The sequence below is a fragment of the Emys orbicularis genome, chromosome 3 (genome assembly GCF_028017835.1).
Source record: "Emys orbicularis isolate rEmyOrb1 chromosome 3, rEmyOrb1.hap1, whole genome shotgun sequence".
NCBI classification, from domain to species: domain Eukaryota; kingdom Metazoa; phylum Chordata; order Testudines; family Emydidae; genus Emys; species Emys orbicularis.
The window spans coordinates 137319324-137346109 of NC_088685.1; the positions used below are offsets into that span (position 1 = coordinate 137319324).

The 26786-nt window shown below is 43.9% G+C and overlaps 1 protein-coding gene across 1 annotated transcript in view; it reads left to right on the forward strand.

Annotated features, from left to right (window-relative positions):
• Positions 1 to 2614: 2614 nt before the first annotated feature.
• The window catches only part of TBCE (tubulin folding cofactor E), a 64891-nt gene continuing 40719 nt past the window's right edge, over positions 2615 to 26786 (forward strand). The window contains exons 1-3 of the mRNA XM_065401914.1: positions 2615 to 2714; positions 6071 to 6155; positions 25220 to 25408. Coding sequence (XP_065257986.1) covers positions 2615 to 2714; positions 6071 to 6155; positions 25220 to 25408 — 374 coding nt within the window. The remainder of the gene's footprint in view (positions 2715 to 6070; positions 6156 to 25219; positions 25409 to 26786) is intronic.

The following is a 26786-nucleotide window of genomic DNA, read 5'->3' on the forward strand; positions in this document are numbered from 1 at the left end:
CCAGCCCCTGCCTCCTCGCGGACCTCCTGCCGGGGGTGTCCCTGGGGCCTCCCTGCTGCAGCCGAAGTTTGACGGGCACATTCCCTCCAAAGGAGGGCGGCCTCTGCCCGGCAGACTTAGCCCCAACGGGGGCCTAGCTTCCAAAGCGCCCTTGTTTGGATTTGGTCTCTAGGGAGAATTGGAAAACCTGCTTCCGGTTCAAGCTCTCTCTGATCTCTCATTACCCCATACAAAGATTGTCACCCAGCATGGCCATCACTAGAGCTGGTTAAATTTCTGGAGCAGTGGTTCTCAACCCGCAGCCCAGTCAGCACCCAGCTGCAGCCCCTGTGATGTTCTTAGGGCCATACAGATAGTATAGATCAGGGGTCGGCAACCTGCGGCACCTGAGCTGATTTTTACTGGCACGCTGCTGCCAGCTGGGGTTCTGGCCGCCAGCCCCGCTCAGCCCGCTGCCTGCCTGGGTGAACGGAACCCCCGGTCTGGGGTTCTGGCCGCCACCCCGCTCAGCCCACTGACGGTCTGGGGTGCTGGCCCCTTGCCAGCCAGGGTCCTGGCTGCTGGCCCTGCTCAGCCTGCTGCTGGCCTGGGATACCAGCCGCCGGCCCCACTCACCTCATCACTGGTCTGGGGTTCCAGCCGCCCGGCCCCCTGCTAGCCGGGGTCCAGGCCTTCGGCCCTGCTCAGCCCGCTGCCAGCCTGGGGTACTGGCAGCCAGCCCAGGGCTCTGCTCCTGGCCTGGGCCCTGCGCTCTGCAGCTGCCCTATGGTACTGGTAGCCAACCTAGGGCTCTGTTCCTGGCCTAGGCCCAGCGCTCTACAGCCACCTCCAGCTTCTAAAAAAATCTCGCATGTCTCGCACCCCCAGAAAGGGGATCTCACACCCCCAGGGGCTGCATGCACCCCAGGTTAAGAACCACTGCACTAAACTGATAAGATCTGCATTTTAATTTAATTTTAAATGAAGCTTCTTAAACATTTTAAAAACCTTGTTTACTTTACACACAACAATAGTTTAGTTCTATTATATAGACTTAGAGAGAGAAACCTTCTAAAAATGTTAAAATGTATTACTGGCACGTGAAACCTTAAATTAGAGTGAATAAATGAAGACTCGGCACACCACTTCTGAAAGATTGCCGACCCCTGGTATAGACATAGTGTGGATGCGGCCCACATAACACATGGAGAGCTGCATATTTTGCCCACAGGTAAATAGGTTGAGAACCACTGCTCTGGAGAGTTTCATTGTCTGTCAGAACACACTGGTCCGGTTTACTGTATTCAACCCTGCTACAGTGGTTATAGATCTTATCCACCATTAAACAAAAAAGAAAATATCTTTTGTGTTAGTTGCCTGGCTTTGGCTCTGTTCTTAATGGATGGTGCAATAGTAAACACTGTATTGTTTATTAGGAATTCTGCATGGATTGTATATTTGGAGAGGATAATTCCCTGCCCTTATAATTCTGCTTCTTTGAGCATATATGACGTGAGTCTCACTCGCAAATATGCAGTTAGGGGAGCTCTTGCTTCCTGTTCTTGAAAGGCACTAGTTAGCAGGAATGCTCTGAGGCTGGGGCGTGCACAGCAAAGCAGAGTCTTTGAGATTGAGAACCACTGTGCAGCAGACCATCTAACTGTGGGTTGGGACCCCAAAGTGGGTCATGATCCCGTTTTAGTGGGGTTTGCCAGGGCTGGCTTAGATTTGCTGAGGCCCAGGGCCGAAGCTGAAGCCTGAGCCCCACCACCTGGGCATGAAGCCTCTGGGCTTCAGCCTTGGGTGGCAGGGCTTAGGTTACAGGCTCCTAGCCTGGGGCTGAAGCCTTGGTCTTCAGTTTTGGCCCCTCCTGCAGTGGGGCTTTGCCCCCTCCCTCATTCTGGGGCACGGGCGGTCTCAGGCTTTGGTTCCCCCCTCCAGGGTCATGTAGTAATTTTTAATGTCAGAAGGGGGTCGCGGTGCGATGAAGTTTGAGAATCCCTAGATTAGAGCAATGGTTTTCAACCTTTTTTTCATTTGTGGACCCCTAAAATATTTCAAATCAAGGTGCGGACTCCTTTGGAAGTCTCAGACGTAGTCTGCGGACTCCCAGGGATGTTCTGCAGCTCACAGGTTGAAAACCACTCTTCTATGGTAACAACTTTTCATGGACCCCTTAGACATAGACTTTGGACCCCCAGGTTGAAAACCACTGGATTAGAGGGTCAATCTTAAAAACTAGGTGGAGTTTTCTGCATTACCGGAGGCGTGAAACTCAAGAGTGAAAATCATCATGATGATCTTTAGAAAAGCAGAATTAGGAGATAAACCACAATAAGAAAATGCCTGTGACTAAAAAACTTGCTGAGTAATAAGTGTCACTTCCATAGCTATTCCAGCAACAGTAACAGAAAAATCAGAGTGAGATGCAGAGGAGAATCTGTATTTGCCAGACTGAAAAGTATAAGATTGACAGAGGAAGAATTTTATTTTCTTGTCTCTAAGAGGAAATTGTGAACAATGACAAACAAACCCAAAAATTTTAACTTAAAAGCACGTGTGTGTATTTGTCAACAATGTTGTTTCCCTTTCCCCAGATCCTTAAATAAGTGCCTTGGACTGCAGATTTCTCACAATGACTAGTAGTGTGCCTTCTGATGTGCTTGGTCGAAGAATCCTGTGTGATACAGAATATGCAACTGTGCGGTATGCTGGTAGTGTTCCTCCCACAACAGGTAAAGTTAATGTTTTGTAAATGTAAAGGTTAACTTTTGCATGAGAAACTACTAGCTGCAGATCATAGTGCCATTTGCTATCTGTCTGTTTTGTTTACTAATTGATGCAGATTGATCTACTTCACTGAGCGGCTCTGGTAACTTTGCAAAATACAGTTCGCTTCAGTACAGCCCCATCAGTACTAAAACTTCCAATGGTTTCCTAATACCTAAAGTGAAATGGAATTATTTTTTTAATATAACTGATGATGTGGTGGAGTCATAACAGTATTTTAGGAAGGGGAGAAACTGATTCCAATGACCAAAAGCCTCGTCCGTATAGCAAACAATCTTATTCTTAGGATAGTGATCCCTTTACATGTACTGACCTTCTTATCCTAAATGGAATGTCATGTTATTGCAGGATCTCTTGCTTCACCACACCTTCCAATATGGAGAAATGCTATCTGGGGCATACCACTTATAGCAGCCCTACTACGGAGAGACCCATTACTCTCCTGGAAAATAGTCAGTGGGTGGGCTAGCCAGGGAATGCTGAAGGGAGAGGACAAGAGATGGCCTAGGGCAGTGCTCCCTCTAATTTTTTCCATCCATGTGCGGAATGAATTTTGTTATGTGCACCATGTCGAGGTAATGTGTGGATGTGCACCACCAGTAGAAACGAAAAACCTAGATATAATATATATTTTTTAAAAGTTACCATAGGGATAATTACTCTAGCCAGTACAGGTTAGGTATTTTAGAACTCACTACTGAAATAATTAAATTTAAGCGTAAGAGAGAAATAAAAATTATGAAATGCATAGACCAGGCAAAAAACTAAAATAACACACTTTGAAAGAAGTAACAACAACAATAATGCAAGTTTCAGAGTAGCAGCCGTGTTAGTCTGTATCCGCAAAAAGAACAGGAGTACTTGTGGCACCTTAGAGACTAACAAATTTATTAGAGCATAAGCTTTCGTGGGCTACAGCCCACTTCTTCGGATGCATATAGAATGGAACAATATTATTTGTTACCACTTGGAACCACTTACATCCTATTTTCTGTATTTAATAAAATCACTTTTTATTTAGTAATTTACTCAGAGTATGTATTAATACCTGGGGGAGCAAACAGCTGTGCATATCTCTCTATCAGTGTTATAGAGGGCGAACAATTTATGAGCTTTATGCAGGGTAAAACGGATTTATTTGGGTTTAGACCCCATTGGGAGTTGGGCATCTGAGTGCTAAAGACAAGCACACTTCTGTGAGCTGTTTTCAGGTAAACTTGCAGCTTCGGGGCAAGTGATTCAGACCCTGGGTCTGTGTTGGAGCAGACGGGAATGTCTGGCTCAGCAAGACGGGGTGGCTGGAGTCCTGAGCTGGCGGGGAAAACAGGAGCAGAGGTAGTCTTTGCACATGGAGCTGCTACCCGATGTGCAAAGACTACCTCTGCTCCTGTTTTCCCCGCCAGCTCAGGACTCCAGCACCCCGTCTTGCTGAGCCAGACATTCCCGTCTGCTCCAACACAGACCCAGGGTCTGAATCACTTGCCCCGAAGCTGCAAGTTTACCTGAAAACAGCTCACAGAAGTGTGCTTGTCTTTAGCACTCAGATGCCCAACTCCCAATGGGGTCTAAACCCAAATAAATCCGTTTTACCCTGCATAAAGCTCATAAATTGTTCTCCCTCTATAACACTGATAGAGAGATATGCACAGTTGTTTGCTCCCCCAGGTATTAATACATACTCTGAATAAATTACTAAATAAAAAGTGATTTTATTAAATACAGACAGTAGGATTTAAGTGGTTCCAAGTAGTAACAGACAGAACAAAGTAAGTCACCAAGCAAAATAAAATAAAATGCGCAAATCTATGTCTAATCAAATTGAATACAGATAATCTCACCCTCAGAGATGCTTCAGTAAGTTTTTTCTCAGGCTGGACACCTTCCAGGCCTGGGCACAATTCTTTCCCCTGGTACAGCTCTTGTTCCAGCTCAGGTGATAGCTAGGGGATTCTTCATGATGGCTCCTCAATATATGTTCCATTCTATATGCATCCGAAGAAGTGGGCTGTAGCCCACGAAAGCTTATGCTCTAATAAATTTGTTAGTCTCTAAGGTGCCACAAGTACTCCAATAATGCAAGTATGTGTTGGGAGGTGAGTTTGAAACTGTGTGTGTGTGAGACAGAGATACATACGGGGTGTGTGTGTGTGTGTGTGTGTGAGAGAGAGACAGAGATGTGCGTTGCCCCTTTAAGGATGCTGACTCCATTTTAAGTACACTGCCCTTTTAAGTAGATCAACAGATTGAAACGCAGCAGCAGCTGCCAGCAAGCTCCCTCCTTCCTGAGCCCTGTCAAGCCCCCCCACCCCTGCTCTGTGGAGATGGGGGGGGGGCAATGGGAGGGGCACCTGAAGTGCTACACCAGAAGTGGCAGCACTTGATCACCTGCTGGGCGGCTGCCCAGCCATGCAGCTTAAAGGGAGTTTAGGCCTACGGTGAATATCTTGCAATAAACTCATAGATTAAAATTAATTTTCTTGGAGTTCTCATGTCCTACACAAACAACAAATGTGTGTGGTGTCGTGGTGTCTCCAGAACTTTCTATTAGAGCTTTGCGGTATGTGATTTCCTAAACAAAATACTTTTTGACATTACTTTAATTTTGAGGATGCTTTGGGGATTGGTCCTGCTTTGAGCAGGGGCTTGGACTAGATGACCTCCTGAGGTCCCTTCCAACCCTGATATTCTATGATTGAGGTAATAACATCCTGGGCTAAACAAACTCCGAGGTCAATGACTTTGTAACTCATTAGCCCAGGAGAGAGGGTATAGATGCATAATTTTCCTAGCACTTGTAAAGTTGAGGATTCTCTCTGTGCCAGCACAGACCCCCATTTGTGGTCCTGGGAGAGACTATAGTCCCTCTCCTACCTTTCTGTAGGACTCTGCATAGCCCTGGACCCCTTTCCCTGCTCCTGTTTTCTCTCTCTCCAGACGCTTGAGCCTTTCCGAGGAATTCCTTTAGCAGTTCCACATTAACAATCTCATCCAAAGTATAGTTTTTGTTAAAAATATTAATAACAATACATTTTGAGAACTAGAAGGAAGAACTTTGCAGAAACGTTTTTCATTGCCTTCAAAGTAAGTGTGGCAACTTTCAGGCCAAATCAATTTTTGAATGCCAAAATTATAGGTGGGCTTGTAAGTAGGACTTTATATTGGAAATTGGTACAATTGGTACCTATAGAGAGAGGTTGTATACCCATAATGAATCAAATGTAGTGGGCAGAAAATGCCTGAATTCCAAACTTCTGTTTTTTGACTCAATATATTATTATTATTATTTTTTTTTTTTTTTAAGGACTTTGGCTTGGAGTAGAATGGGACAATCCTCAAAGAGGAAAGCATAATGGCAGCCATGAAGGAGTACAGTATTTTAAATGCGGGTAAGTATCTTCTTAAGAAGATTACATATTTGACCAAGACACAAAGTGGGAAGAGGGAGAGAAATACTGACCATACCCAGGAACAATAGAAATGGTGAATATTAGCAAAATACTCAAAGTTCTGTTCCTCAGTATTTAGGGCTTGTTCCAAGGGCCATTGAAGTTGCATTAAATCCTAAAACCTAGATCCTACTTCTGGCTCCACTCATAGGCACCTTGCACCCAGGTGGATCCAGTTGCAGATCTAATCCATAGACTAATATTGAGCTGCCTGCCTGGAGGTTCTCGTGCATCTAAAAGGTTTGACTTCTGGGCACTATTACAGGTGGCCTTTGGTCGCTCTGTGCTCTGAAAGGAGTAGAATGGCATTTAGGCCCTGTAGTATAGCAGGAAAATCATTGTGTTCTGCTGACTGTCTCCTTACGCAATTCTGTGGTGGAGTTTAGTCTTCATTTACTGCCTTGAATATGGCTAGAATTCAGATTTAAAATTATTCATAAATGCACTTTAAGGGGGTATACTAAGTGTTACCTTACTACAGTTTCTTTCTCTTTGCTTTGGGGGGGGAAGATGTTTGTTTGTCTGATGCATTTAATGGACCATATTGGCATGCATTTTTTTTTTTAAATTGTAACAAAGCCTAGTGAGAGCAAGCATAATATCTTTTACTTCCACTCTGTAATACCAGTCTTTTATTCTTCCCTTCTTTAATTCTTGTCTGATGTTACTATTTTTGCCTGCCATTGTTAAAATTACCTTATTGTATTTAAAAATACGGTTAGTATTTTGTAATTTTGTGTGGTTAGAAAAAGAGGGAAAACTTGCGGATGTTTTACTCTTCTGTGCTCCCAAGAAAACCCTTCAGAAATACAAATTGTTATCCTTGTACAATTTCTCCATTTTGGATCAAATAGGGAATACTTGCATCAGTGTAAGTGGTGTGGTGGGCTTTTTTTGTGTGTGTGTGGTGGTTTTTTTTTTGTATTTAATGTCTACATTGATGTAACATTAAGGTTATAAATAGCACTCCCAAGTCAAGAATTGCAGAAGGCAAGGTTCTCATAGCAATGTTAAGTTGCTGAAATTGTACATATGGAGTATTTTGGTACAGGTTACAGGGGTAAAAAAAGTACATAACATATGATTAAGCACAAGTTAATATTTTTATGGGAACTTTAAATCTTGTGTTTCCTGATTTATGGGTCTCTGAAATTAAGATTAAAAATTCTGGTAGAAATTTTTAAAAGGAAAATTATTCTGACCTCTTGACATCATAATGCTCTTCTGTAATAAGAGTTCTGTGTAGAAGACCTCTTTTTATTATCATGGAAGTGACTAATGTTGGAAACGATGGGTTGTCACCACAAATTTTCCCTTCCCTTGTGCAAAGCCAGGATCTACCCATCACCAGTGTATTAAAGTCTTTGGAGATCTCCAGAGAAGAGATTCCCTGATGCTTTCTCACCTTCTTGCCTCCTAAGGTTCTCAATAATTGCTGCAGGGGAGTTAACCTATTGTCAATACTAAAAAAATTTTAAACAAAATTTAATACTGTTAAAAAGAGTAACTTAGGGTTACCATACGTCCGGATTTTCCCGGACATGTCCGGCTTTTTGGGCCTCAAATCCCCGTCCGGGGGGAAATCCCAAAAAGCCGGACATATCCGGGAAAATAGGGAGGTAGAGCCCGGTGCTCGGCAGGGGCTGGGGCCGGGGGCGCGGGGCCGGCGCGGTGCTGGGCCGCCCCAGGGGCCGGGCCGGGGGCGCGGGCACTTGGCTGGGGCCGGGACTGGGACTGGGGTCGGCGCGGTGCAGTGGAAACTTTGCTTATATTTGATGTACGAAGTAAACAGACTGCCATCCCCATAACAAATCTGAATGGCCATCTGCTCATGCTAGTTGATTTTAGAAATTGAAACTTCTTGGCATCTGCAGATGATGAATTTTTGACTTGTGTATGACACATCCAGCTCAAATCAGTAGGAAAAGTTTGTAATCTCTCTCCCAATGCACAACCAATGAGAGAAGAACTTCATGGTAAGGATTTCCTTCACAAAAATGAGTGGAAAACTGGCAATGCCTGCCTTACTCTTACTCTTGTAACAAGAGATATGTGATATTTGAGCCACTTGGTTCTCTTCCCTCCCCTCCCACTCCCACCCCAAGCACAATAGGTAGCTGTTCTCCAAGTACCTCCCAGATATCTGTTCTCAACTTGTAGGCTGCAGCCAGGCCTGGTGTGGGGGATATGATCATCCATCTTTCTTTGACTAGATGGGAAGAGTCTTGCCATTGTCTTCCGTTAGAATGGGGTTATGACATGGAAAAGTCTGAATCACTATTTTAGGGTGTCCTATAGAAACAGCACTGCATGAGATAAAGCATATTTATGTGTTTATTGAGAGAAACTGGATCTAGTTTACTCCCAGGTCACATGTGCCAAGAGAGCTGTTGGAATCAAATAGGAAACATCAAGGTGAAGGGTGATTGTTGCAGTTGTATCTAGAATTCAGTAGCATTACAAGGCTCTCTAAAGAACTTGCTTCTCTGCTTCAGGAAACCTGGTGTTCTGAATTCTTAATGGGGGACAGGAGTTCAGCCTCTGCTTGAAGCTGCAGAAGAGTTTACCCATTATTTTGTTTAATGACTCAAATGAAAAATAAGCTAAGGTCCCCCTGAAGGATTCCAAAATAGCTATTGCTCACCCTTAGCAAAGAGGCAGAAATAGAAGGGATGGATTCTGTTTGCTAATGTAAATCACAGCTTTCAGCCTGTATCTTCTAAAATTCAGGACTTGTCTGGCATGGAAGCCCAAGAGGTTTCATTATCAGAAAATGAGGTGATAAAGCTAAGCTTATTCTCTGGAAGAGGAAAGGAAAAGGGGGAAAATTATACCGATCTGAGGGATGGATACTCTTTTGCCCTATATCTAATAATAGTAACTAATAAAATTAGGCTTAATGAAGATAAGGCCATTCTTAATGGAAGAAAAAGAACTACATATTACTGAACTCCTGTTAGCAGAAGAATTCCAGTTGAGAGTCCCAGGACTGCCATACTTCTTAAATAATGTAATTAGTAATGGAAGTGGCCCAAATGCTTTGTATTCAGTTGAAGAAAAAAGTACGAGATCCTCTGTTTCCAAGGCATAATTAGCTACACTCTGCCTTGGGAGACATAATACAAGTATGTGCAGTGTATGTGTCTGTGTAAGGTGTCCAGCCTGAACAGGCAACTGACAAAGCAGTACATACTCCAAAAAGTCTCAAATGATTATGTAAAAATACCCAAAGATGATGCAGCTGTAATTTCTCTAATACCAGATATTGTGATTCGATGGAAAGGAAATCTTTGAGAGAATATGATAGAAGGCCAAAACTGTGCAAATTCTCCTATCAAATTGAAAATAATTTTGTGCATTATTTAAATCTGTTTAATACCTCTTTTCAGAACTGTGCTTTAATTAGTGTTTCTCTGGTAACAATTGGTCCATATTCTCCACTCATCAATGCAGAGTATTTAAATTGGAGATGAGGCATTCACTTGGCTTCCTCAGAACCATTGTTTCTGTAACTTTGGGAAGATCTTTCTGGAGAATACTAGAGTGGATGATTGAGCCTGGTAATCAGCCTGATTGACAAGTTGATCCAGGGTCGGGAGTATAAGAGAAGACACCTCCATAAGAGAGGGTAGCTGCAGAGGCAGTGTGAGATGAAGGAATCCAGGTGTCCATGAAAGCCAGGGAGAATGAGCTATGAAAGATTGTGGATGACTGTGCTCTTTAGAAGTGGGGTAGGAGTTCCAGACACAACAAGAGAAAGGATTGAGGAGGTAGTGGGGAAGGAGGGTAATGCGGGGGACGATAGGAATGGTGGCACCAGGGAGGCTGTGGTGGGGTGGGTGTGGATGTGGAGAGAGTTAGGATGAAGCGGGGGGTAGGAGTGGCGCAAATGTCGGGTGATGAGGAGGATGTGCATGTGGGACCTAGATTTGTGCTGACTGGCTGTAACGATGCTGGTTCTGGTGGGCCCCAACTGAGAGTGCCAATTCAGGACAATTGCTCAAAGCAGGGCAGTTACAGCCTAAGGCTGGGGTTCCTGTACTAGTAAGGCAAACAAAACCAGCCAGACAGAGAGGACTTTGGTTTTACCCCACTGGCTAACCATAAGTCACACAAGCAATTGCCTTACACACTCCAGTTTCCCAGTATCACCACCAGTGCCACTCGTTATGGTGACAGATGGTTATGAAAACCAATACCCTAGTAAAAGAAAAAAGGTTCTCTCGATCCCAAAGGACCGAGCCCCAGACCCAGGTCAATATACAAATCAGATCTTACCCACAAATCACGCTGTCGCCAATCCTTTAGAATCTAAAGGTTTATTCATAAAAGGAAAAAGATATAGATGAGAGCTAGAACTGGTTAAATGGAATCAATTACATACAGTAATGGCAAAGTCTTTGGTTCAGGCTTGTAGCAGGGATAGAATAAACTGCAGGTTCAAATAAAGTCTCTGGAGTACATCCACAGCTGGGATGGGACATTCAGTACTCTGTTTAAAGCTTCAGTTTGTTAGGATTACCATTCGTCTGGATTCCCCCAGACATGTCCGGCTTTTAGAGTTAAAAATAGCGTCCGGGGGGAATTTGTAAATGTCCGGACTATCCTCCCCCCCCCCCCCCCCCCAATGCAGAGCGCGTGCGGCTGACAGGGCAGCCGGCCGGATGGTGCCACTTACATGGGGCTCCGACAGCCAGAGAGAGCCCCTCCTCCGCTTCCCCCTCCTCTCCCCTGCAGCTGAGAGCACTCCCTACCTCCCTGCATTCGCAGATCACCAGCCGGCCGTTCGCACCGGCAGTCTGGAGCTCCTCCCCCTGCTCCTCCTCCCCGGCACGCTGGTCTGAGCGGCAGGGTAAGGGGGCTAGGGGGTTGGAGAAGGGGCAGGGAGGTTCTGGAGGGGGCAGTCAAGAGACAGGGATGTGCTGGCCGCCCTTCCCGCAGCCCCCATTGGCCTGGAGCGGCGAACCGCGGCCAGTGGGAGCCATGATTGGCCGAACCTGCGGACGCGGCAGGTAAACAAACCGGCCCGGACCGCCAGGGGCTTTCCCTGAACAAGCGGCGCCCCGACTTTGAGAAGCACTGCCTTACACGACAACCGATGTACTATATTTGCAGCAAATATTGTACAACAGTGGTTGCAGGTTATGTCAATAATGTCACACCGGCGGAGAGGGGAAGAGGTGCAGGTGGAGCTAATGGGAACTGTAGAGTCATGAGGGTAGTGAGCAAGGGGAATTGGAGCCAGTAAGGAGGAAGGAAGGGTGAAAGGAGGAGGATGACAGATGCTCTGATACAGAAAAGGGGTGTGGTAGATGGACAGAATAAAAAAAAATTGTGCTACACACCAGTCTCGGAGCTCTAGGCAGGGTCCCATGCTGGTCCCAAAGCCATTTGTAATTTGTGTTGTGGTTTGCATGTGAGAGATGTGGTGATTAAGACAGTGAATGCAAAAGTGCTGTGATTTATTGCTTGAAGAAACTGTTTTGAATTATGTGATACATAATAGTGATTTTTTTGGGGGGGGGGATGAGTGGAGAAGCTGAGCATTTAAATTGATCATATGTTTTCAAACTATCGGGTTTTGAGTGAGAGAGCTTAATATGATGTGAAAAACAATTGTAGGTAGTGATGAGGTTAGAATTATTATTAGGCTTTTATATTTTTATTTATAAAAGAACAGTGAAGTTAGCTAGTTAAGTAGGAGATTATGTATATTATGTGAAAGTATTTTCGATGCATCTTTTGTAACTACCATAATCTTCAATTCACTATTGTACGTTTTACAAAACCAGTTTAGAAGTAGTTTTTAAATAAATAAGAGACACTGTTATACAGATACTTTTCCAAGTACTGTCTTATCCTGTGGAGGTATTTGGAACATTTGTGAATAAATTGGGGGGAAACCTGCTGCCAGTACTAAATTTATCATTAGGACAGGTTTGTAATTTCCAACTGAAAAATTGGATGCATGATGCCCAAACGATTTCCCCTGCTCTTGGTAGCCCCATAATTTCTCATGATCATCATGTCAGTACGCACAACATGATTGCTAAAGCACCTGGTGTAGTTACATTGAGAAACAGTGTGTCTTGAATTTTGTAGAGGTTTTTTTGCTATGTTCTGATTGGCTGATTAATCCTTTCACCTTGACATGCTATTACGTTGATGACAGTCTTTGTTTACAGAGCTGGTTACTCCCTCCCAGTTACCTCCCCACTAACAAATGCAAGTTTCCAGACTGCCTCCCAGCTGACATCCTAACTGCTCATTTACTTCCTGCTGTGTTCTCCACCTGTCTGCCAGCAGATCTTCCTTCCTTCCCATCTGCCCTGTGATACTTCTTCCACAGCTTGCCCTCTGCTGCTTCCTCCTAGCTGACCTGCTGCTCTATTCCTCTGCCAGCTGCTGCTGCTTACTTTTGCTGTGTGTCCTGTCTACCTCCATATTTACACACTGTGACGTTAGCAAACCAGCGCAGGTTAAAATTGGCAGCCAAGTAACCCATGTGTGACCCTTAAAGGCAAATTGAGAGGCATTGTAATTGTAATCAGGACAATTCACTTTTGCATGGGCATCAAAAAATGCTTAAAGGGGATAATATGCTAGGCCCATTCATTTGTGTTGATAAGGAATCAAGGAAGATGCTGTGTGTATGCTTGTTTGTCTATATCCTGTAATTCTAAATAACCTTAAGATCAAAGATGTATATAGTACTCCTGGAGGAATTCTGTGCCAATCCGCGCAGGCAGAATTCTTGTCCCTTGCAGATTTCTTTGCTTCCCCACAGAAAAAGGACAGGGAAGCAAAGGGACGCCACAAGAGTGGTGTCACACCTCTCCCCAGCAGCATGGACATGACGTTTGGAGCAGCTGGTGGAGATTTAAATCACCGAGGGGCTGGGGAAGCCCCAGTGGCTCCTATCCTGTGCTGGGCTCAGCTGCTAGTTCTGGCTGGGCTGGGGGAGGGGGAGGACAGGACTTCCTCTTCCCCTGCAAGGAGTGGTTGGGGCCAGATCAGACCTGCCCCCCAGAAACCTCTCCCAGCTGCAGGAATGTCTGCACCCCTCCCCCACCACTTCCTGCCTCCATTGCGCCTCAGCCATGGAGGCGGGGTCACTGGGTGGGGAGTGGCTCCACTGTCTGCCCAACCCCTGTGCATCCGGACCCCCTATACCCAGAACCCCCCACCAAGTCCCCAACCCCTCACTCTCCCTGAATCCGGACACCAGCTGAGTCCCTCCGTCTGCATCTGGACCCCCACCCCTGCACCCAGACCATCCCCTGCTGAGCCCCCCCACACCCAACCAGCACCTGGACCCCCCCTGCTGAGTTCCAACCACCTTTATCTGGACCCCCCTGCAGAGTCCCATTCCCCCTGCACCCGGAACCCCCCAACGAGTCCCTGTGCATCCAGATCCCCTCTGCACCCAGACCCACTACTGAGCTGCTCGCACCCAGATTTCCCCATACAGAACCTTCTCACCCCACACCTGGATCCCCCCACACTAAGCCCCTCCACACTTGGACCCTGGTGGCCTTAGCCTGCCTGCCTCACACCTGTATCAGGGGCCAGAGCTGGGCGTACGTGCGAGACTCTGCCCTCCTCGCTTGCTATCTTGGTGCGCCTGGCACAGGGGGCAGGTGTTTCTGGGGCAGGCCCAGCCCTTGCACTGTTGCAACCTCACTGCCAAGTCTGTGTCCCGTTGTGGGTGGGGGAGGGGCGCTTGCAGGGTGATCTCCCACCTCCGTTCAGCTGGTGGCCTGTGCTCCCTGCCGCCGTGCTGGAGCCTCAGCATTTATTTATTGACAAATAAAAATATGCAGAATTTTTTTTTTTTTTTTGGTGCAGAATTCCCTCAGGAGAATAGTATATACTGCATGAATCTAATGAATATTACCTATATTGTCTTTAGCTTATCTATCCCTGCTATAATGAATAACCATCAATTGCCTTATGTAAATCAGTGTAGCTGGATTACCTGTGTATGCCTAGGAAATAGAATGGTAATTTCAAAGGGTGGGTCTTGGGCTCAGCAAAGAGGAATCTTCAGAGGCATGCTGTGCTCAAGACACTTGGCAGCATGTTTCAGCTATGAAAGAAAAACCTCCGGTACTATCCTGTCATTTCTAGTCTGCTTAACTTTAACAGGGAAAGTTGATGGAGATCCCCAAGTAATTACTTGGGATGCCCCAAAAGATTCATGGAAAGACTCTACATTTAAGTTGTCACTTGGACTCCAATCTTTTGGATGAACCAGAGACTTATTATAAACTGGCAGATTTAACATCACTGCTATCACGCGGATCTGCAAACTCTGAAATCAACTGTAATGTATATGATTTATTTTAACCTCTTAATAACACTCTTCCTTTTTTTATAAATAAACCTTTAGTTTTTTTAGTTTCCAAAGGACTGGCTACCAGCGTGGTTTGTGGCCAAGATCTGAAGTATATTTTCACCAGTGATGTGTGCCTGGTTCTTTGGAACTGAAAAAACCTAAATTGATTTTTGGTTTTAATAATCTTTTATCACAGAAGTCTGGTTTGTCTGGATGGTGCATAAGGAGCTAGAGGGCCTGAAAGGGACTGTCTGTAGCTTCATAATACTAGTATAGTATTTTGGAAGCACACATTTATTACTGGCTTGGTGGAATCTTATGAGAATATACCAACAGTTTGGGGTACGAGCCCTGTTTCCTGCCAGTCTGATGTGAGACTGGCTGTCTTAGCTGTGTCCCATACTAGGCTGCGTGACACCCATTACTACCTATCCCTACATCCCAGTGGTCCCCAAACGTTTTACCTTGCATCCCCGCTTACCCCTGTCCATGCCGGGAGCAGGGGACATGGACAGGGGTAAGGGGGCTGGTGGCTGGGGCCAGGAGGGGAGCTGGGGGATGCTCCCTCCCTGCCCCCCTGGGAGGGCTTGCCCAGGCCCCAGCTGTGCCCCCCCCCCAATGTTTCTCCATGCCCCTCAATTTTGGGGGGGCACACCTCACAATTTGGGGATCTTTGCTATACCCATTGCCACCTTCTGTTCCCTGGATATACCTCTGGCTTGCACACACCTGCTGTCTTCCCTGCTCCTCCAGTATTTTCCTCCTCTCCTACCTTTCTGCTATGTTTTTTTTCCCATTCCCCCCAAAAGGTGTGTCTTTCTAGCCCTCTCCACATGATTCTGCTTCCCACAGCATTTTTCCCAGTTGCTCTCTGTTAATTCTTCCTTCTTCTGTCTGTGAACTTTCACTACCCAGCTCCCTTGCTACTCGCCGTCTGATTTTTTCCCTTCACCCCTAAGTATTTTAGAAAATACAGGGATGAAGGGGTGAGTTGATCTCATACTAGGCTGCTGTGGTCATTTTTAGTTTGATTTTAGAGGTGGTCTGTTTGTCTACTAATGATGATTTAATATCAGGCCCCTTAATATAGCCTGAGGGGGGGGAAATGGGTTTTGCAGCATGCCTAGAAGGTTAACACATCTGGCTTCTGATGGACAGAGTGAGGAAGGGGTGCAAGTTTCAAAACTGTGGGCCCCTCACAGAGAACACCCTGCCCACAGTCCTTCTCATTTATATTGAGAGGACTTCAGCTCAAATGTCTCTGCTGATCTCAAGCATAATAGTATGGCTCAGGGAGAGGGTAACCAGGTCCCAAACCATTTAAGACTTCATAGATTAAAACCCACACATTGAATTCCATCTAGAAGCTTATTGGGAGTTAATGCAGATCTCAAAGCACTGGCCTCATATGCTCTCAAAATGCAACTCTGCTTTAATAAGTGCTTCATAGCATTTTGCATTAGCTTGAGCTTCTGTATGGTTCCAGGTCATAGCCTCTTACAGAGCACATCACAGCAATGAAATCTCTCAGTAACAAAGGCATATTTAACTATAGCAAGTCCCTTACATTTTATTTTCATAAATTTCAGTAAAGATTTTATTGTTTTTGTTGAACAGTACACAGCTATCAAAATTAGCAAAAGTATATAACACAGACTTACTATAGACTTGGTTACATAAAGTAACCAAATGGCTCCATACCTAAATTCTAGAACAGGGTAATGGAGCAGCAGAATTTGTCTATATCTAGAACACAGAAAATGCTTATCAAGGATTGGTATATTAGACAATTCTTGCTAAATAGATCTGCAAAATTAGTGATACTCATTTTTTTCCAGGGAGATGATTAATGGCTAACAAATCAGAAAAAATCTATTGTTTGTGATATTGGGCAGACAGTTTTATTTCTGAAGAAACATTCCTTATCCCATGGATATGTTTCTTAAATTTCCTCTAGAGTCTAGCTGTTTACACCTCTCATTCATTATAATGTTTGTGCAGCTCACTTTTCTTCTTGTCCTGCATTGCACTAACTCTTCTCTCAGAATACTAAACTTGAGCTACCTCTGGAAATGGTATACAGCACAATATACCACCCGTCAGCCAGTTGCATCCATCCAACCTTATCAGAGTCTCCAGGTTTTCCTAGCACCAGGGTTCAGAGAATCAAATTTGTACTTAAAATGTAGCAGAAAATGTGACAAAGGAATCTAGGTGCTCTTTTGTTGTGGGCATTTATTTCTTTCAAAAAAGGAGTTCTCCCTTGGTAAATATAATCCTTCAAATCTTTCTTTATATATAATGGTTCTACATGAACATTACTTTTTTGAAAGCATAAAATTAATTCATATTCAGACTTTGATGTCATCGAATGAATCAGGGTTGCAATGGTTTGAACTGGCTAGGTTACAATGCTATGTACAGATAAACCAGATGTAAATGTACACATTTGTTAGTCACTATATACAGTTTTAAATTGTAAAGCAGTTTGAACATTGATTCATTCGTTTCAAATGTGACTTGTCTTTTATTTGTGCTATCTCATGGAATACTGTTAAATGAGAGATTTTTGTCTTTGGTGTTAGTACAAATATTCTCTAACTTAATAGTCAAAGTCCTGTGTACTCAGTGACAAGGTGGATCTAACGTGTGACAAGATCCTTTAATTTCGCTGGCATTCTGGTGCAGCAGACTAGAAATTCTGCAGCTATTTCAGATAAATTGAAAATTGAGGTTCTATTTAATTAAATAGGAAAATGAATAACCTAGTCAGTGCAGTAGTCTGTGTCTGTTTTGATAGTCTATTTAATTTCCCACTGTCCCCACTCTTTCAGATTTCAGTTTACTGCAGTTTTTGTTCTGAAAACATAACTGTAACATAGAAGTTGTCAGAGGGAAGCTGGAGGTTTTGTCAACTGATAGAGCGCAGTTGGTTAGGGCTTTTTGGCATCCAAGGAAGACTGGAAGGTGATGTAGGATTGTGGGATAAATACATTAGTATTTATATAATAAGAAAACAAAGAAAGAAGTGGGACTGCTAAACACGGAGGATGGAGTGGAGGTTAAGGATAATTTAGGCATGGCCCAATATCTAAACAAATACTTTGCCTCAGTCTTTAATGAGGCTAACGAGGAGTGTGACGGGTTGGATCACAGAAACCCCCTTGGGAACCGCCAACTGATGTGCCAAGACCACTTTTACCCCTATTTTCCCTGCCAGCTCGGGACCCCAGCACCTTGTCTTGCTGAGCCAGACACGCCCGCCTGCTCCAACAAAGACCCAGGGTCTGAATTACTTGCCCCAAAACTGCAGACTTAACTGAAAGCAGCTTACAGAAGTGTTCTTGTCTCTAACACTCAGATGCCCAACTTCCAATGAGGTCTAAACCCAAATAAATCCATTTTACTCTGTATAAAGCTTACACAGGGTAAACTCATGAATTGTTCACCTTCTATAACCCTGATAGAGAGATGCACAGCTGTTTGCCCCCCCCCCCCCCAGGTATTAATAAATACTCTGGGTTAATTAATAAGTAAAGAGTGATTTTATTAAATACAGAAAGTAGGATTTAAGTGGTTCCAAGTAGTAACAGACAGAACAAAGTGAATTACCAAGTAAAATAAAATAGAACACGCAAGTTTGTCTAAGAAACTGAATACAAATAAAATCTCACCCAGTAAGCTTCCTTTTACAGACTAGTCTCCTTCTAGTCTGGTCCAGCAATCACTCACACCCCCTGTAGTTACTATCCTTTGTTCCAGTTCCTTTCAGGTATCCTTGGGGGTGGAGAGGCTCTCTCTTTAGCCAGCTGAAGACAAAATGGAGGGGTCTCCTGGGGGTTTAAATAGACTTTCTCTTGTGGGTGGAGACCTCCTCCTCACTCCTATACAAAGTCTAGCTCCAAGATGAAGTTTTGGAGTCACATGGGCAAGTCACATGTCCATGTCTCAGAACTACAGGTAGCAGCCATGGTTCACATGCTACCTTGAATGTCCTCAAGTAGACTTCTTATGTGGATTGGAGCATTCCAAGATCCATTGTTCCTTAAGTGCTTCTTGATTGGGCACTTAACTTTGCAAATTCCTTTCTAAAGAAGCTGACCAAATGCCTTACAAAGCTTACTTAGAAATCGAGCAAGTATACAGCCAATATTCATAACTTCAAGTACAAAAATGACATAGGTGTACAAATAGGATGAATAGCTTCAGTAGACCATAACCTTTACAGAGATAAATTACATGGCACTTGTAGCATAAAACATACTCCAGTTATGTCATATTCCCATAAAGCATTATGGGATACATCGTCACAAGGAGCTTAGGGATAATGGTAGGATGACAAATGGGAATGAGGATATGGAGGTAGATATTACCACATCCGAGGTCGAAGCCAAACTCGAACAGCTTAATGGGACTAAATCGGGGGGCCAGATAATCTTCATCCAAGAATATTAAAGGAACTGGCACATGAAATTGCAAGCCCATTAGCAAGAATTTTTAATGAATCTGTAAACTCGGGGGTTGTACCGTATGACTGGGCCACTAGGATGATCCGAGGAATGGAAAACCTTTCCTATGAAAGGAGACTCGAGGAGCTCGGTTTGTTTAGCCTAACCAAAAGAAGGCTGAGGGGGGATATGATTGCTCTCTGTAAATATATCAGAGGGATAAATACCAGGGAGGGAGAGGAATTATTTCAGCTCAGTACTAATGTGGACATGAGAACAAATGGATATAAACTGGCCGTGGGGAAGTTTAGGCTTGAAATTAGACGAAGGTTTCTAACCGTCAGAGGGGTGAAATTTTGGAACAGCCTTCCGAGGGAAACGGTGGGGGCGAAAGACCTCCCTGGCTTCAAGATTAGGCTAGATAAGTTCATGGAGGGAATGGTTTGATGGGATAACGTGATTTTAGTCAATTAGGCAATAACGTGCCATCGCTGGTAAAATGAGGGTCCGGCTGGAGATTCTTGCCTGTATGCTCAGGGTTCTACTGATCGCCATATTTGGGGTCGGGAAGGAATTTTCCTCCAGGGTAGATTGGCAGAGGCCCTGGAGGTTTTTCGCCTTCCTCCGCAGCATAGGGCAGGGGTCGCAAGCTGGAGGATTCTCTGCGACTTGAAGTCTTTAAATCACGATCTGGAGACTTCAACAGCTGAGTTAAGGGAAAGTGGGTGGGTCAGCTTTTGTGGCCTGCATCATGCGGGAGGTCAGACTAGATGACCACAATGGTCCCTTCTGACCTTAAAGTCTATGAGTCTATGAGACTGGAGAATTGCTAACATAGTTCCTATTTTTAAGAAAGGAAAAAAAAGTGATCCGGGTAACTACAGGCCTGTTAGTTTGACATCTGTAGTATGCAAGGTCTTGGAAAAAATTTTGAAGGAAAAAGTAGTTAAGGACATTGAGGTCAACGGTAATTGGGACAAAATACAACATGGTTTTACAAAAGGTAGATCGTGCCAAACCAACCTGACCTCCTTCTTTGAGAAGGTAACAGATTTTTTAGACAAAGGAATTTACCTCGATTTCAATAAGGCATTTCATACGGTTCCACATGGGGAATTATTAGCTAAATTGGAAAAGATGGGGATCAATATGAAAATTGAAAGGTGAATAAGGAACTGGTTAAGGGGGAGGCTACAACAGGTCATACTGAAAGGTGACCTGTCAGATTGGAAGGAGGTTACTAGTGGAGTTCCTCGGGGATCGGTTTTGGGACCAATCTTATTTAATCTTTTTATTACTGACCTTGGCACAAAAAGTGGGAGTGTGCTACTGAAGTTTGTGGATGACACGAAGCTGGGAGGTATTGCCAATACAGAGAGGGACCGGGATATCCTACAGGAAGATCTGGATGACCTTGTAAACTGGAGTAATAGTAATAGGATGAAATTTAACAGTGAAAAGTGCAAGGTAATGCATTTAGGGATTAATAACAAGAATTTTTGTTATAAACCTGGGACGCATCACTTGGAAGTAACAGAGGAGAAGAAGGACCTTGGAGTATTGGTTGATCACAGGATGACTATGAGCCGCCAATGTGTTATGGCTGTGAAAAAAGCTAATGGTCTTGGGATGCATCAGGCGAGGTATTTCCAGTAGAGATAAGGAGGTGTTAGTACCGTTATACAAGGCACTAGTGAGACCTCATCTGGAATAGTGTGTGCAGTTCTGGTCTCCCATGTTTAAGAAGGATGAATTCAAACTGGAACAGGTACAGAGAAGGGCTACTAGGATGATCCGAGGAATGGAAAACCTGTCTTATGAAAGGACACTCAAAGAGCTTGGCTTGTTTAGCCTAACCAAAAGAAGGCTGAGGGGAGATACGATTGCCCTCTATAAATATATTAGAGGAATAAATACCAGGGAGGGAGAGGAATTATTTAAGCTCAGTACCAATATGGACACAAGAACAAATGGATATAAACTGACCATCAGGAAGTTTAGACTTGAAATTAGACGAAGGTTTCTAACCATCAGAGGAATGACGTTTTGGAATAGCTTTCCAAGGGGAGCAGTGTGGTCAAAAGACATATCTGGCTTCAAGACTATAGCTTGATAAATTTATGGAAGGGATGGTATGATGGGATAGCCTAATTTTGGCAATTAATTGGTCTTTGACTATTAGCAGTAAAAATGCCCAATGGTCTGTGATGGGACACTAGCTGGTGGGATCTGAGTTACTACAGAGAATTCTTTCCTGGATGTCTGGCTTGCCCACATGCTCAGGGTTTAGCTGATCGCTATATTTGGGATCGGGAAGGAATTTTCCTCCAGGGTAGATTGGGAGAGGCCCTGGGGGGGTTTTGCCTTCCTCTGCAGCATGAGGCACGGATCACTTGCTGGAGGATTCTCTGCACCTTGAAGTCTTTAAACTATAAGTTGAGGACTTCAGTAGCTCAGACATAGATCAGGGGGAGGGGTTTGTTACAGGAGTGGGTGGGTGAGATTCTGTGGCCTGCGTTGTGCAGGAGGTCAGACTAGAAGATCATAATGGTCCCTTCTGACCTTAAAATCTATGAGTTGGATGTTTTTGCTAAAATTATCAGCATTTAATGTTAACATTTAATTATAATTAGGTTTCAAAGTTAGCATACCAATACAATGAAGGCAATTCATACTGCTCATTCAGGCTATTTGTAGAGACAGGCAGACAACACTGCATTGTTATAATGTCAGTTAATATTTTTAACTTCATATCCCTGAGGGCCAGAAACGATAGTTTTTCTTTATAAAGAAAGTTCTTGGAGTGGTTGCAGATGTGTATTCCACTCAGGTGCACGTGTGCCCAGTGCACCAAAGCCAGAGAACTTTACTTAGCAATAACTATAGGGACAGCACTCGAGTCTCTGGCCCCATTGCCCCTCTCCAGACTATTTAAGGACAGCACCATACCAACCCCCCTCAGTTCATTCTCACCACCCACGGCTTGAGTCGGAGTGTTCTGTGTGGTGTTTACATCATGCTTGTTTCTGGAGGAGTTGTATATAGTTAGTTTAATAGTACCTTTAAGTTTTTGCTAATAAGTAGTAGTCAGCAGCAGCTTTTAGACTGGTGGTATGCCCTCACCAGGTTTTAAACACAGCCTGTTGTGTGGGGTGGCTGTACCAAAACCCAACCCTGAATTCATTAGGGCCCTACTAGACTCTGAGTTGAGGGCATTTCTACCAAATGGATAATTTTGTTACCTGTGTATGTGTCTGCTCTCACCCTTCAACTATGATCCAGATGGGCCAGAAGTTAGGTCATATGGCTGCATGCACTTATCCAAGATTGTGTTTGTCCTTTTCATGATTGGTTGAAACTGATATATCTCCCAAGTTGTTAGTTGCTGGACAGTTTGGTGCAGATACCATTGCCCATCCTGGGCTTCCTAGAGTGGCGGACAGATCAGGTCAGTGTTTCCAAAGGGGTCCCCTTTGCTTCGTCATCATTAATCTGGGACCATAGTTGCTGATGCTTACACAATATGTTGGGGAGCTCATCTAGGGGGATTAAATGTTCAAGGTTTGTGGAGCGAGCAGGGAGTATTGCTTCATATCAATATCCTGGACCTTTGAGCTGTTTACAATACATGCAGGGCATTTTGAGCAGATATCAAGGTCACAGTGATTCATGTACTCTCAGACACCACCACCACCACAGTGTATTGTGTGAACAAGCAGGGAGGTACCCTGCTCCATCTGGTTTTGTCAGGAGGTGATAAAAGTTTTGGCGGTTTTGCATTGAAGAGAATATCATTCCCACAGCAGCTCATTTACCAGGGTCCCAGAATTACTTAGCTGATTATCTTGGCAGGAATTTCTTCCAGAATTTTGAGTGGTCTCTGAAGAGCAATGTGCTGAGGTCCATTGACATGTTTGCAATGAAGGACAACTAGAAGTGACGTAAGTTTTGCTATGGAGGGCGTCTCAGTCGCCGTTCCTTAACTGATGCGTTTCATTTGAACTGGAGATGGGTGCTGATGCATGTCCTCCCTTCCCCATATCCCAGTTGTTCCTCAGGTGATGCTCAAACTGGGGATGTATCATGTCAGACTGATTGTCATTGCAACAGCTTGTCCAAGACAGTACTTGTTTTCAGACCTCCTCAGTCTTTCTGTTCATCTGACCATTCCTCTTCCTTGCTGTCCTGATTTACTGATTCAGTACCACAGTCAGATTTTGCATCCAGTACTGAACAGTCTGCACCCCACAGCATGGATGCTGCTTGATTAGGTAAGAAAGGAGGAACACTGTTTCAAAGCTGTTTGACAGGTTTTCCTTAATAGTAGGAAGTCCTCTACTAGGGCTTCCTATTCAGCTAAGTGCAAAAGTTTTTCAATTTTATTCCTAGCCTGAGGAATTCAATCAATACATGCCCGAATTCAGGACATTTTTGAATACCAGTTACACAGTCAGTCTTCTGGTCTTTCAGGTCATTGAGAGCCCACTTGTTGATGATTTTGGTGTTTCGCTTCCAGTCCAAGGGAATTCAGTATTCTTGAAATGCATGGTAGTCAGATTTCTGAGAAGGATCATTAGTCTCTTTCCACTGGTGAAGAAAGTGATTCCTCAGTGGCGCCATAATTCTGTGTTGGCTGTCCTCAGCAGTCCTCCACTTGAGCCCTTAGCAACTCCTCCACCAAAACAGTGTTTCTTGTGGACATAACTTCCACAAGAAGAGTTAGTGAGCTGTGAGCCCTAATGGCAGACCCTCTGTATGCCACGTTTTTCAAAGAAAGGGTGGCCTTGAGGGCTCATTCCAAGTTTTTCTCTAAAATGGTGTCAGTTTCATCTTAACCAGATAATATATATTTAAATGTATTTTTTCCCAAGCCTCATTCAAATGCAGACGAACAGCGTCTTCATTCCTTGGGTATGAGACTATGTTCGGTGTTTTATTTTGAAAGAACTGAGCCTTTTTTGTTTCCTTTGCAGATCCGCTGAAGGGTCAAGTATTCTCTGTACAAATGATTTCCAGGTGGATAACCTCCTGTTATAACAGTGTATGGGATAGCTTTGCCACCACCTCACAAAGTTTGAGTTCATTCAACAGGGTCCCAAGCATCTCAGTTGCATTTCTCAGTGACGTTTCAATATTGGACATTTTGCAGAGCTGCTACATGGTCTTGTATACATACTTCTACCAAGCATTATGCTATTATGACTGCATTTAGATCAGGTGCAAATTTTGGAAAGGCAGTTCTGTGGTCGTTCTTCAAGTAGTCTCCGACCCCTTCCTACTGTGATACTGCTTATGAGTCACCTGAGTGGAATACATATCTGCAACCACTTGAAGAAAAGATGGTTACCTACCTGTACAGTAACTGTTGTTCTTTGAGATGTGGAAGCAGATGTGTATTCCATGACCCACCTTCTCTCCTCTCTGCATTGGAGTCTCAATTCTTGATGTTCAGTATGAAGGAACTCAGGGGGATTGGGGTGGCATTGTCCTTTAATAGCCAGGGGAGGGGCTACAGGGCCAGAGGGTGCAAATGGTGCTCCTACGGGTACTGATAAGCAAAGTTCTCTGGCTTTGGTGCACTGGGTGCAAGCACACCTGAGTGGAGTATACATCTGCACCCACATCTCAAAGAACAGCAGCTACTGTACAGGTAGATGACTGTTGTCTTTGGTTCTGGGGCACGATATTATAGCAAGGAATATTACAGCTATCTGTGGAATACACAAAGCCCTGACAATTGTTAATATGATCATTTTACACTTACCTGAGATGGATGATATTTTTAGTTATGATTCTTTTAAAACAGGTACTTTAATTTTAACAATACCCAGAAATAACCCATTGCTGTGGATACAGTTCTTTTCTGCTTTTCTAGAAATTCAGATTTTTTTAAGGAGTGGAGTTACGAAGAATTTAGTTCTCATGTGTTATAATCTCATTACATTGGTACAAGTGCTGCTAATAACATCTACTGGGGGGAGTTGGAGATTATACTGACTTCTGTTGATTGCAGTAAGGGGTGCATGTGCTGCCTAATACTTCACAACTGCATAATTCCACACCAGTAGTAGAATGAGAATTCCATATTTTTTCTAATATTACTCAAAGTACAAATAATTTAAAAAGTACCCTGAGAACAGGAAATTATTACCAGAAGTCTGACTGCTGTTTTGTATTTCCTGTTTTGGTACACATCCTCTCTCTTCCCACCCTTCCAGTCACCCTACAGGAGGATCCTTTATCCGCCCAAACAAGGCAAATTTTGGTGTGGATTTTCTTACTGCAGTAAAGAACCGCTATGTATTGAATGATGAGCAAGATGTTGAATGTGAGAAAGAGAATGCATTAGTCATTGGAAAGAAGACTGTGGAACTTGTTGGTTTTGATTCTATTATAGAACAACAAAGGCAAGTGTAATTTATATATGTAAATCTGAGTTATATTATAGAGGTATTGATATTGACTCCATAGTTAAGGCTGAGTGGAGTTTTGTCCTTTAAATCAGGAATTCAGCTTCTTTGTTATATATGAAAACTTGTGTAGCCTCCTCAAAAATAAAACACTTACACTTTGAGTACAGATTTTTTTCCTGAGAATTTACAAATGAATCTGTTAATTAGTTTAGGAATTAAAATTAATTAAAAATGAGTCCTTTAAAGATATATAGCACCTAGTGTCAGACATTTTTGACCTTTTAAAAGTCTCAGTAACAATATAACACAGACTCATCAAACTTTTCAAAAAGTTAAAACTCACTGAAGTCTTGTGCATAGGCAGCATTTGAATAATTTGTAGGATTAATATTTTCCTCCTGTAATTTTTCATAACTGAAAATTTTATCCAGTCTGGGTCAACAAACACTATTGTGTTGAGGTTTCTGCCAAAGGAGAAACTTTCCATTATGGAGAAAAATGGGGGGGAATTGATCGTTAAACCTAGAAATAATAATCCACATGTAGCTTGTGCACAAAATGTTAGGGAGTTTTTACTATTTGGGAAGTTGAAAGGTCTGTGACCGTGCAAACAGTTAAAATTGGATTGGGTGCCCTAATTGTGTATTTCCATGGTTTTAACATGTTTGGGGATAGGGGATTAAGTTTAACCTTAACTGTGAATTTTCTGGGTTGATAACACTTGGTTTGGGATAATTGCAGCATGCCTGTAACATATTTTATGCTGAATTACTGATATGCCTTCTCAGGATTAACTGTATTTTAACAGAGGTTTTTGTCTGGGAATTATAACCATGATTCTGTATTAGATATTCACAGACTCCGGGGATTGGAAGACTGGAGCATATAGCATAGCTTTTGGGCATATATTTTTTAAAAAATTTATGAGAGCAATCTTTTCAATAAACATTTATATCTCTTGTTTTTCTGCTGGAACTTTTTCTTTGGCGGGGGGGATTTAAACATTTTGTCTAGCATTGTGAACTCAAACTCAACAACATTGTGCTAGGGCAGGGGTGGGCAAACTACGGCCCGCAGGCCACATCCGGCCCGCGGGACCATCCTGCCTGGCTCTCGAGCTCCTGGCCCAGGAGGCTAGCCCCCAGCCCCTCCCCTGCTGTTCCCCCTGCCCCACAGCCTCAGCTCACTTGCTTCGCTGCCGGCGCAATGCTCTGGGCGGCGGGGCTGTGAGCTCCTGGGGCAGCGCAGCTGCAGCGCCCGGCCTCACCCAATGCTCTATGCTGCGTGGTGGTGGCAGCGGCGGTAGCATGGCCCATCTCCAGCCGGGCGGCGCGGCTGTAGTGCCGCCAGCCACCAGTGCTCCAGGCAGCAT